The sequence below is a fragment of the Lepidochelys olivacea genome (genome assembly GCF_965140295.1).
Source record: "Lepidochelys olivacea isolate rLepOli2 genome assembly, chromosome: 4".
NCBI lineage: Eukaryota > Metazoa > Chordata > Testudines > Cheloniidae > Lepidochelys > Lepidochelys olivacea.
In genome coordinates this window covers 66,033,279-66,045,601 of record NC_140414.1, presented here as the reverse complement: position 1 = coordinate 66,045,601, position 12,323 = coordinate 66,033,279, and the positions used below count along the sequence as shown (strand labels likewise).

Genomic DNA, 12,323 nt, shown 5'->3' with positions numbered 1-12,323 from the left:
GTGCCACAAGTATTCCTGTTCTTTTTAATAAAGCAGCATTTCCCAGACAATGGTGGATTGCCGGCCCCGTACAGAGGGAAGGCCCTGGAAAGTAAGCCCACACCAGCCCAGTGAGGAGGGGAAGCCTGGGAGGAGAGCCTGGAGAGCGAGTCTATCCTGCACTCACCCCATGACAATGGCTCCTGTCCCACGGGGCTGGGCCTGGCTTCCCAGTCCTGGAGCATGGGATCATCGCATCACTCACTTAAATTTTGCCTGGCCACCCTCCTGTCATGACAGAAGGGGTGACTGGACCAAATATGCATGGCACTGAGACCCTGTGCATCAGGTCACAACACCTGGAGCAGCGAGCTGGACCCAACCCTATGGGACAGGAACCACCAGTGTCGGGTGAGCTTGCTCTTCCATCCCCCCTGTCCCGCAAGGGCTTCTCCTACTCACTGGGCTGGGCTCATTCTCCAGGTCTCTTCCCCCACACTTCACAGGGCCTCCCCTCCTCATCAGGTTGGGAACAGAGTTCCAGTGCCAGGGTGGAGGCTGCTGCTGCAGGTGGTCAGTGCACCTTTGGTAGGGTGAGGAGGCAGCAGCATGGAGAAGAACACAAGCGGTGACCTCCCATGAGTTTGTATCCTGGGTGGGTTTTTCCCTGTGTCAGTAGACAGACTACTGTGGAAGTATTTATGTATATTGCATTTAAAGAGGCACAGATAGTTGAATGTTCATATCCATGATTTTACACACCATTTCCCCTGAACCCGTGACTTTAACTAAATTTACCATGACCACTCCATGACTTTGGATAAGTATGCTGTGACAAATCTGCAGCCCTAGATACTACCCAACCCTTTAAAATGGAAGGACTGACATTAAAAGAAACAGCATAGTTAAGAGCTACATTTCTTAAAAACTTTATTGTTTATCTAATTTCAAGAAACTGAAAGTCCAGGAAATATATGGATCTATAATAACAAGGTGAGACTGTTTCTCTCCCCCACCAGCTCTTCTATCATGCCTATCACTGTAAATATACAAGTGTTAACAACACTCACAACATTCGCAACACTGTGAGATTATTATAATTTACAACTGAGATTTGATCCATTACAAGTTCAAACAACAGACACTCTATGAAAGATACATAAAGTCCATTTTCAAATGTAAAAATCTTTTGTGCAAAAACCATGAAAATCAAATACAACTAAGGTAAAAAATTAGGAAGAAAAGAGGCAAGAGTATTTTTCTGAGCCTGGTACATATTGTGCTTTACATCTGGCTTCACTGACAACAATTAGTTTGTATTAACATTAATTAACATTAACAATGATATAAGTACTGTAGCATTAATGTCATGGACATTTCAAGTTTATTATAAAACACAATGTAATATGTCAGAATACTTTTATTTTTAACTAATCTGTCCAGTGACACCTGAATGCGTTTTAAAGTGTATAATGCAGTTTTATAAACTGAGATGAGCTCTAATATCCATGGTTTAAGTTGGGTTTTGCTTACCTTTGCTCTTGTGGATGCTCTTCCACATCCTCCTCAGAATCAGCCTAATGAACAGAAAAAATACTGTGTGAGGATTTAAATATCATTACAGTGTACAGTGGAAATGTACTGTGCTTCTAATCCCACTGAAACTGACACAATCATGATTCACAAGTAAAAAGACAGCAGAAAGTATAAAAGAATTAAGTAGCTCCATTCAGTACAAAGAAATTCTACATGCTTAAGTAATTAAACAACATCTAACCAAGATTTAGGATTTTATTGCCACTTAATATCGTTAATCCATTATCTTTTCTAAACTTCCATCTACTGTATTTATTTCCGACTGTACAAATGCACCTATTCAGAATTTTATGCACATGTACAATTCAAATGATTAAAAGCATACAGAAAGAATTAAAGATAAACCAATATCAACACTAAACACTCCCAAATCATAAAGATCAATCAGTTCCCCTCAAAGTACTGGTCATTATTCAATGCATTCATTAGCCAAAGTCTGAGAAAACAGACCATAAAACACCTTTAAGGTCGACAAACTCTGGCATTTGTCTGACCAAAGGCAAGGAAGCAAATTCCTAAATCTAGGACTCTCCAATGAACACAGAAGCCCACAAACATTTCTAGGGCCTATGAGCTCAAGCATCACAGCTGATCTCAACTGCTGAAATAGAACATGAGAAGAGAGATGGTCTCCAAAACATACATGGCACAAATCATGATAATTTGTAGTTCAAAACACTTTGAATTGCATACTGAAGTGAAACAGAGCTTTGATTTAATATGCTTGTTGCAGGAAACCCCTTTAAATGGGCAAATAGCTATGTTCTGAACCAGCTGGTGTTTCCAAGTGGTCTTCAGGTGTAGTGCAAAACAGGGTGCAACCATGCAATTTGCACTGACCAAGTAAAGGACAACATTAGTTAGAGTAACATTTTCATGAACAGGTCAGTCATCTTGCCAAGCACAAATGATATGAAGTTTTCTTGGTTACTGAAGCACCAGCTTAAAGTCCCACAAGATACTCAACTTGCAAACCTGAACAGCAAATAGTAGGAAAACGCCGCACAAAGAAAAGATAGAACTTTTATGACTTCCTCCAGCTGTTTTCCCATTCTACCTCTAACCCAGGATGAACCTCTGATTCAAGCTCCAATTTTGGTTAGACACTGGAGAAGTGATTAACTATCATCGAGGTCCAATAAAATGGAAACTCAGAGCTGTGGGGCAACAAAGCCCACACAGCTTCACAAACCTACTGAGCAATGGATGGCAGAAAAGAATCCCTGAAGAGATGAGCAGCTGCTCAATATTAGCCAGGGGACTATGAAGAAAGGAAAAAGACAAGCACTCAGATACAATTCTATCTTTGCCAGGGTCAGCAAATGCATCAATATATCATTGGTTAATGGCATTAAAAGCATCTGATAGATTTTTTTTAAAAGGCAGCACAGACAGCTAATCTTTGTCCATCGCCAGAAGCAGATCACGAACCTATGAGACAAGTGCAGTCTTCATATCAAATCCAGGCCTGCAACAAGACTGACAGGAATTAAGAAAATCTGAGGACTTCAAAACCATTTCATAAACTTTCCTTAAAAAGGGAGGTTAGAAATTCACAACCTCAGAGGGTTCTTCAGCATCAGCGTAACAAGAGAGGTTAGCATCTGAAACTCCTGAAGAGGGGTTGACAATCTCCTCTCATAAATGAGCTAGCATCTTCCCCCACTAGACTTAACCAACTAGGAGGGAGATAAATCCAGTTTCCCAGCATTCCCTATGCATTTCAGAACCTCCACTTCAAATTTTAATCTTCCTAAACGAGCTATGTCACAACAAAGGCTAGTAATCCAGTCTGATTCTAAGTGGTATTACCCACAACCTTTAACAAGCGTGAAAACCTAAAATCTGATTCTCTGTTGTCTCATTCTGTATCTCCAGGGTCTTCACCATTCTTTAACAGTTCTACTGCTCAGGACTTCACATTCGCTATGGTGTGGAGAAGATATCCTTCCGCATCAGTGGTACAGCCATGGCATAACACCTCGAACATTCATGACTTGGAACATGCCTTCTAGCTCTAATACTATCTTCCTTCCTCTAGCTGTCAAACTCTATCAGTAGGGTGAATAAAAATCAATGATTTTTAAAAAAAAAATTGGATTTTTTTTATTTAAATTGGATTTTTTTTGATAAAATGCTTTTTGAGGAAAAAAGCAATCTAAAATATAGTTTTAATTAAGATACATTATAGCTCAAAAATATCTCATCATGGAATAGGGATTATAAATTCTAATACTATAGTATGAGACAATATAGTCATGTAATGTTTAAGGAAAGTTTAGTAAATGAGTTACAATAGTTCATGGATTAGGGACCCAATTTTATGGGATTTAGGTTAATCTTTCTATCTACCCAATGGAACTCAGTGCTCAGTCTAGAAGATACCATCAGAGATGCTTAATTTTGCAGTTCTCAAACTGTGGATTTGTATCTCCAGAGATAACATGCTTGTTAACAGCAAGAATGTTTTAAATAAATAAATAAATATATAGATGTGAGAAATAACAGATCTCAACCCTACTGTCCCTCTGCACATTTGTGTACACAGAGTTAATCCCTTAACTCTCTCTAAAAGTGCAAAGTTTCAAAAAGTTCAACAAATAGAAGATTGTTGGGGGAAGAACAGATCTGGAGATAAATGTGAGAAGGGAGGGACAGGCAGGAGAAACAAAGTGAAACTGTTTGAGCAGCATATTCCATAAGTCTTGAGGTCTTTCTGAGTGTAGCTTTCATTGATTTGAGATCTACCATACCATTCTCTCCCTAGAAGGGAAAACCTATAATGGCAGCAGGCCGTAAAAGAGACCCAGTTTGGGAATAAGAACCATTCAAGAAATATATGTTTGCTGATGATGTTTTAAAGAAAGTCACACCAGTGAACTGGTGTAAGTCACTTAAGCATTTGGATTCAGAGACTGTTGAAGTAATAATCTCACTTTTAACAGCAGTAGCTTCTTCTGCCAGTGTAGAAAGAATATTTTCTTCCTTTGGACTAATTCATTCCAAATTGAGAAATCGTTTGGGACCTGAAAAAACAGGAAAGCTTGTTTTTCTTTTCCAGATTATGAACAAAAGGGAAAATGAAGGTGAAGATGACTGAATTAACTGCAGAAGCCAGTATTTTAAGTTTCTCATGTTGACCTGGCTGACATATTTGATTTAATTTTTGTTTTTTTTAAATATTTCATTTAACTATTTTAAACAATTTTAACAAAAACAAACCTGATTTTAAAAAACCTGAATGTTTAACTAAATTCAAAAATTCATGCGCTTGTTTTGTTAAAATGTTATATGTTTGCTGTTGAAGAAAAAAATCCCAGAATACATAACGTTGTTTTAGTTAAATAAACCAATTTAAATGTGCGTCTGGTGATGTTCTCCTCCTAATACAGCATGACAAGAAAATCCTCCAAATATTAATGATTAACCTCTTGAGTTGCAGATAGTTCACCTCCCAATGACTTCATAAATATCTGCTTCTATTACCTTTGGTAAATGAAATAACCAAACAATCATTCATTTTCTGATATAGCTGTAAAACTAATCTGAAAAGTTTTCAAAAGAAATCACTTTTAAAATGTATAGTGTACACCTTCTAAAAATGAAACCTACATCTATCTCTGAGTTGTGAAAAATATGTATTAAGGTTATAACAACCAACAAGAATGCACTTTTATGTAGAAATCTATGATTAAATCGAGTCTTCCTGACCAGTGATTTAAATCATGATTTAAATCAAATCCACCCTGTATATCAGCATTATCTGGGAGAAACATGCAGGGAATGAGTAACTCAGCACAACTTCATTGACAATCTAGGATAAAAAGATAGCCTGGTAGGACAATATGTTATCTGGGGAGTTGCCAGTCTGAACAGCCATTTCCTGACAGCCATCTGAAATCTAACTTGTTCTGGAGGTAGATCAGGGGTCAGCAACCTATGGCACGCGTGCCAAAGACGGCATACGAGCCGATTTTTAATGGCACGTTGCTGCCCGCCGGCTCCCAGCCGCCCACCCCGCTCCCGAACCCAGGCTGGGACCCCGGCAGGCAGCAGCGTGCCATTAAAAATCCTGCCCGCCCCGGCCTGCTCTTCTCTGCCCCCAACACCCAGCGTGGGCAGGGTGAAGAAGCTTGGTCCTGCCAGCTGCTGCTGCAGTGCAAGTGAGCTCCCCACTCCCCCGCCCCTTCCCCAGCATGCTGCGTTCCTGCCCATCCTCCTCTCCCTGCCCCCATCAGCTGATGGCCCTTGCGAGGGATGGGGAGAAGTGGAGCCGCAGTGTGCTTGCTGCTCCGGGGAGGAGGCGGAGAAGAGGTTAGGACGGGGTCTTGGGGAACGGGGTGGAATCAGGGCATAACCCCTCCAGCCCCCTGCCGTGAGCCGCTCTGGTCAGGGGGCTGCAAGCACCCCCATGACCCTAGCCCACACCCCCAGCCCTCTGCCCTGACCCCTACACCCCCCCCACACACACACACACCAGCCCTCTGCCCTGACCCCTGCACCCCCCACAACCCCAGCCCTGACTCCAGCATCCTCCACACATACCCAGCCCCCACACACCCCATGCCCTGACTCCTGCACCCTCCTCACACACCCCGAGCCCTCTGCCCTGACTCCTGTACCTTCCTCACACACCCGCAGCCCCCTGTCCTGACTCTTGCACCCCCCACACCCCATACCCTGACTCTTGCACCCCCCACATTCCCACCCCCACCCTGAGCACCAAACGGGAGCTCCTGCACCCCCCCACACACACATTCTCACCCGCACCCCTCGTACCAAACGGGAGCTGCCCAGGTAAGCACTCCACACCCAAACCTCCTGCTCCAACTCTGAGCCCCCTCCCTCATTCTAGCTCCTGGCCAGACCCTGCACCCCAACCTCCAGCCTGCTCCTTCACCCCCAGCCCTGTGCACTCCCACCCTCAGCTCAGTGCAGAGGGAGACAGGAAAAGAATGTTCTAGAACCAGGGAGAAGGTAGGTACCCATTCTATGTGGGCAGGGCCAGGATCCCAGACTGGCAGCGGGCTGGAGGGGCCGGCAGCCGGGACCCTGGCTGGCAGGAGCCAACAGATGGAACCCCAGACCGGCAGCGGTCTGAGTGGCAGCCGGCTGAGCCGCTCAGCCCACTGCCAGTCTGGGGTTCTGGCTGCCAGCCCGGGGTTCTGGCTGCCAGCCCCTTGCCAGCCGGGGTCCCGGCCACAGGCCCCGCTCAGCCTGCTGCCAGCCTTGGTGAACGGAACCCCAGGCCGGCAGCGGGCTGAGCGGGCCGGCGGCATAAGATCAGCATTTTAATTTAATTTTAAATGAAGCTTCTTAAACATTTTGAAAACCTTGTTTACTTTACATACGACAATAGCTTAGTTATATAATATATAGACTTATAGAGAGAGACCTTCTAAAAAACATTAGAATGCATTACTGGCACGTGAAACCTTAAATTAAAGTGAATAAATGAAGACTCGGCACACCACTTCTGAAAGGTTGCCGACCCCTGAGGTAGACCAACAAATAAGAGGTGTCCTAACCTCATAATGGAGGTGGCAAAGGTATTATCCATGACAAGAGTGCAATCTCTTCCCTCCAAAACTCATTCAAAATCAAGATCCCGTGTATACACAGCTGTGTGTATTAGGCTAGAAAGCACGTGGGGTAGTCCCATATTTGGCAGGGCACCCATGATATTCTGAGCTAACACTGGACAGTTTCTGTATTATCTGTATAAACAATCAGTCACAACTACTCCAACACTGCATTAAGAGGAATACAGTACAGCAGAACCTCACGAGTTAGGAACACCAGAGTTACGAACTGACCGGTCAACCACACACCTCATTTGGAACTGAAAGAATGCAGTCAAGCAGCAGCAGAGACACACACACACACAATATCAAATACAGTAGTGTGTTAAATGTAAACCACTAAAAAAATAAAGGGAAAGTTTAAAAAAAGATGTGACATGGTAAGAAAACTGTTTCTGTGCTTGCTTCATTTAAATTAAGATGGTTAAAAGCAGCATTTTTTCTTCTGCATAGTAAAGTTTTAAAGCTGTATTAAGTCAATGTTCAGTTGTAAACTTTTTAAACAACATACAACGTTTTGTTCAGATTTACGAACACTTTAGAGTTACAAATCTAGAGTTTGTACTTTAGAGTTACAAACATTTCAGAGTTACAATTTCTGAGGTGTTCATAATTCCGCGGTTCTACTGTAATTCTCAACCAAGGTCTTTAAGAGTAGGCTGCACATCCACACAAGTCCCTCTGTCTCAGATTGAGCTCTCTTAGGGTACACCTACACTGCAAAACAAAAAAAATAAAATCCCACAGCAGCAAGTCTCAGAGCCTGGGTCAACTGACTCAGGCTCATGCTATGGGGCTAAAAATAGCGGTGTAGACATTCCCGCTCAGGCTGGAGCTTAGGTTCTGAATCCCAGCCCAGGTGGGAACATCTACACTGCTATTTTCAGCCCCATAGCTCAAACCCAACAAGCCAGAATCAGTTGACCTGGTGTCAGACTCACCGCTGCATTTTTTTTTTCTTTTTTTTAAACAATGTAGACATAACCTAAGTTGAATACAGCTTTAAAGTGGGAGACCTCATACATTCCATCTGAGCTTTAACCAACTTATCTGGGCTAATGACATACTGCAATGTCACCCAGCCAAGTCTCAGTTACACATGTAGCACCAAAGGCTTCAATAACCCTCTAATCAAAGATGGCAATTAATTTTATTAGCCACAGACACTACATTAAACAACATGAAGTGAAGTTAGGACCCTACCATCTGGCAGCCTGTGCACCAAAAAATCATCATCATCCCCCCAGACATAACCAGGGCACCGATATTAAACTACTAGCACCACTCTGTCCCTGAGACACCATCTCAACCTGCCTAGTCTCCCACAGCTGTACTTTAATAGGCTATAAAAATGTATGAATATCATTGCATTCCCTTTTATCCGAGTTTATTCCAGCATCCTGAAAATGTTCTGTGTAATTTAACATCACTATTTGTGGACATCTGCTAATACTTGTAAATACAGCCAAATCCACACTAGCAAGATCTTTTACAGAACATCCTGCAGGTCTATTATACTTAATTTATGTCCACAAATGTGACAGAATATAAGCTCCCCCACAATTTTGAAGTCATTTAAGATTTTATATATATATATATATATGTATGCCACGGACACCACAAAGGAAAAGTTCAGTGCAAACTAGCAGTGCTTGATGACTTAATTGCTGGCATCTTCAATGTTTATAGCCATACCCAGGATTTGTTTTTAAATTGAAAAAAATATATTAACCCCCTCTCTGAATCTATGGTGGCTAAGAGGGTTATTTTTGTCCTGGGGATTTCCAAGTCACTCTTCCCATCATAAAATTCCCTTTAGTAACAGTATACTGAGTCTGTCTTACGGAGTGCCAATTTTTAATTACCATGCCATTGCTTTTTGGATTCTGGCAGAAACTAACAAAATATACTTGACCTTAAGAGCAACTACAACAGTGATCTGCTGATACTTTTTCAAAAAGTGCCTGTCAACAAAAACAAGTTGCGTTAAGAGTCCCTGATCCTTCTTTTTGTGTACAGATATAAAGAAAGTCACATCCCCCTTCCTTAACCCACTCCCCAAAAAAATCACGTGCTTGTTTTTTATTTTAGAAAAATCAGAATGCATTTCCCTTTTTCATTGGAGGACTCAAGAGCCTGTGTGCATATCTGGGGCTTTTTCAGCCCATAATTGAGAGGATTATGCTCAATAAATGTCGAGTCCTTTACAAAAGAACTTTTCTTTCTTGAGTTTTAGTTAAACAGACATTAACAAATTACAAACAAACAAACAAACAAACTCACAGAAAATTACAGAGTCTAAACAAAAGCCACATCTGTTCTCATCAAGTTTCCCCTTCTTGGTACTTATAAAGTCAACATTCCACTAGTTTTCCATTCATCCACAGTCTTTCAGGATAAACAGAACCTACATTTTTAATGTTACAAACAGGTAGGATTAAAAACAAACAAAACAAAACAAAACCACCTTGTTCTCCTGTGATGCACAAAGAAGGCCTGAAAGCAAAGCATGAGTCCAGTTCTCCCATCCCTTTCCTTCCACACACTTGCAGGTCACCTTAAAGAGAAACTAAGAAACCAAAAGAATGGTGCTGCCCAAGTCAGATTCAGAAAGCAAATGATTTCAAAACAAAAACAAAAATAAACCCCAGGTGAGATGTCATTATTGGCGATTGCTGCAAGTTATTATTTATGGAGGTCTGTCAGCATGCTGGATACTGAACCTACAAGAAGCAGTTAGACATTACGCTTCACACACAAATTATGGCTCAGTCTCAAATATTGTGTACATTGTGCATGAGGAGAAGTCATCACTGAGAGGCTTAGTGGATCAAATGTTTTAAAAAGTTGAATGGAGAGAAGAGAGTTCAAGCATAGGGGGCAGCATTGAAGAAAATGTGAGGGTAGTGGGGAGGGGCTTAAGAGGAGTAAAAACAATGGGAGGGAAAAGCAGGAGGAAATGGTTAGAGGAGTTTGAACTTGATATATCTCAGGTAGGCAAGAGGAAGCGAAGAACTAGGGACTGTAAAGCAATTACAAGCATTTAAGTGGTTTGTGTAGTTTCTTTCCCTCTAACTTGACTTCTTTCTTTTGAGTCTCACAGCTCTGGAAAACGAAATCAAGGCGGGACTTGATTACTGAATGGAATATTGAGCTTTTTAACCTTTAACACTCCAGCTCAAATCCTGCCCACATTAGCACATGCTTAAAGCTACCATTTGATGGATCTTTGGTGGTATATGTAAAATAAGATATTTGTGCCAAGCCACAATCCACATCAGAAAACCATCACTATAATTAGCAACATTGCTGGATACCTCCGCAAAAAGACAAAGGACTGAACAGACATACCTCTTCTGTCGCTATTAGGGCTCGTTACACCAAAACAGAATTGAGGTAGAGCAACACTGTAATAGACTGTCCTTTACAGGCTGCTTGATAATCACTTTATTTCTCTCAGAGTTACAATGTAATCTTAAATGTGAGCACTGCTGGCTGCTGCAACCCTGGCAAGGTGCAGTCCCAAACACACACCCTGCCCCTGAACCTATTATGATTCATGGTATCACATGGGGGACTTGTGCACTGTTGCCAGGTGCAGTGGCCACACAGTTTGTTTGCAAGGCAAACTGACATTAGTAGCAGTCACTGCTGCTGGGGGCTGGCTGTCCAAGCTGCTTCTGCGCCTCCCTCTATACACCCCTCAGTGCTGTCAACATATCTCCTCACCTGAGTGGGCATCAGCAGTTCCCCTTCTTCAGCTTGCCACAGCTCCACCACGCTGGGGATTGGGTCAATAGCTAAACAAGCCAAACAAAACAACACACAGTAAAATAACTAATCATATTTTACATACAGGAGAAAGCTTTAACAGCAGCATTTAATGTTTCTCTTTTCCCCAATGCTGAAAAAAGTGTCCATATTAAAAGCAGCACGGGCTGGTGACATCTAAAGTGGGCAGGCAAACCTGGTGCCTTCCGAGCGAATTTGTAGCAGCGGGTTAAGATCATGATGTGTCTGACTCAAAACAGGGGGTGGGTTAATGCCTACCCTGAGGAGCCTCTACTGATTAAAAAGGAGGGTCTCTTTTCTCTGCAATGTCAGTGTGTGTGTGCAGCATGGCACAGCCGGGGGAGGGAGCCACAAGGATGTGGGGTTTGGGAGGGGGAAATTCATGGCTTATTTCGCTGTAACGCTGGCTCGCAGTTTGTTACAAGGCTGCAAGTGCTTCTAGCGTTAAAAGATGGGCCAAACCCGAGGACTCCAGCCACACCAGCAGAGCCAGAAACAATGCAGCAGGAAGCGGAGTCCTCCTCATTCTTCTCCCCTCCGTCTCAGGGCTGGGAACCATTACAGCCAACACAAAGCTAGGGGTTGTGCTCGAATCGCATGCACAAAAGGATGGAGGGAAAGGGAATGGCTTTGCGATCAAAATCGATCATGCTAGTCGGTGCTCGAGCAGGGCTTTCGCCTTTGCTTTGCCCATGCACAGCCCCTCTGCTCTCCTCCACCACCTTATTTACAAGCAGCAACCCCCTTCCCCCCCATCTGCGAATTCCACCAGCCCCTTTCCCTTACGCTGATTTACCAGCGCTTACCTTGGCCCTGCGCTTCTCCCGGGCGAAAGCAGGGTAAGAGGACCTGGAAGACGCCTAGCAAGAGGTTCATGGCCGTGGCTGCGCGGCAGTAGCTGCCTTGCTGCGGGTAGCGCAGCCCCGCCATGCTGGTGCTCTGCTACTGCGCGCGGCTCCGGCAGTGTGGGCTGCAGGCTGCTACTGCAGCCGCCGCCTCGCTCCGCTCTGCGCGTGTGTGCCACAGATAGGGAGGGCTGGGCGCTGCGCGGCCCGGGCTGGAACGTTGACAATGAGAATGCAGCCTGCACGCGGGGCCCCGCCCGGCTGCCGCCGCTCCTGCAGAGCACATGGCAGAAGAGGCCGGCCACCGAGCTTGGGGGACGGGAGGGGGTGCAAGGTAAATCTTCAGCCAACACTGGCCCAAATCCGGCGCTCCTTACTCCGGCTCGCTGAGTTCAGCAGAAGCCGTGCCCGAGTCAGGAGACCAGTATGGGGCCTATTGTCTCAAGCTAAGGGAAATACAGTCGCTCAGCCCTGCTTTCCATGGGGTTTTAAAATGTTAATACATGCAGCCCTTTTACCCACGTCCGTA

At 43.7% G+C, this 12,323-nt stretch overlaps 1 protein-coding gene across 4 annotated transcripts in view; it reads right to left on the bottom strand.

Annotated features, from left to right (window-relative positions):
- Positions 1–11,979, bottom strand: part of TMEM131L (transmembrane 131 like) — a 127,627-nt gene extending 115,648 nt beyond the window's left edge. For 3 of the 4 annotated variants that reach the window (XM_084626924.1, XM_084626926.1, XM_084626927.1), the window contains exons 1-3: positions 11,756–11,978; positions 10,887–10,957; positions 1,513–1,556 (exon numbers count right to left, since the gene is read on the bottom strand). In XM_084626924.1, the coding sequence (XP_084483050.1) occupies positions 1,513–1,556; positions 10,887–10,957; positions 11,756–11,879 (239 nt within the window). In that variant the 5' untranslated portion in view covers positions 11,880–11,978. Of the gene's footprint in view, positions 1–1,512; positions 1,557–10,886; positions 10,958–11,755 lie in introns of all 4 variants that reach the window. The other variant, XM_084626925.1, reaches the window with a different exon arrangement.
- Positions 11,980–12,323: the final 344 nt, after the last annotated feature.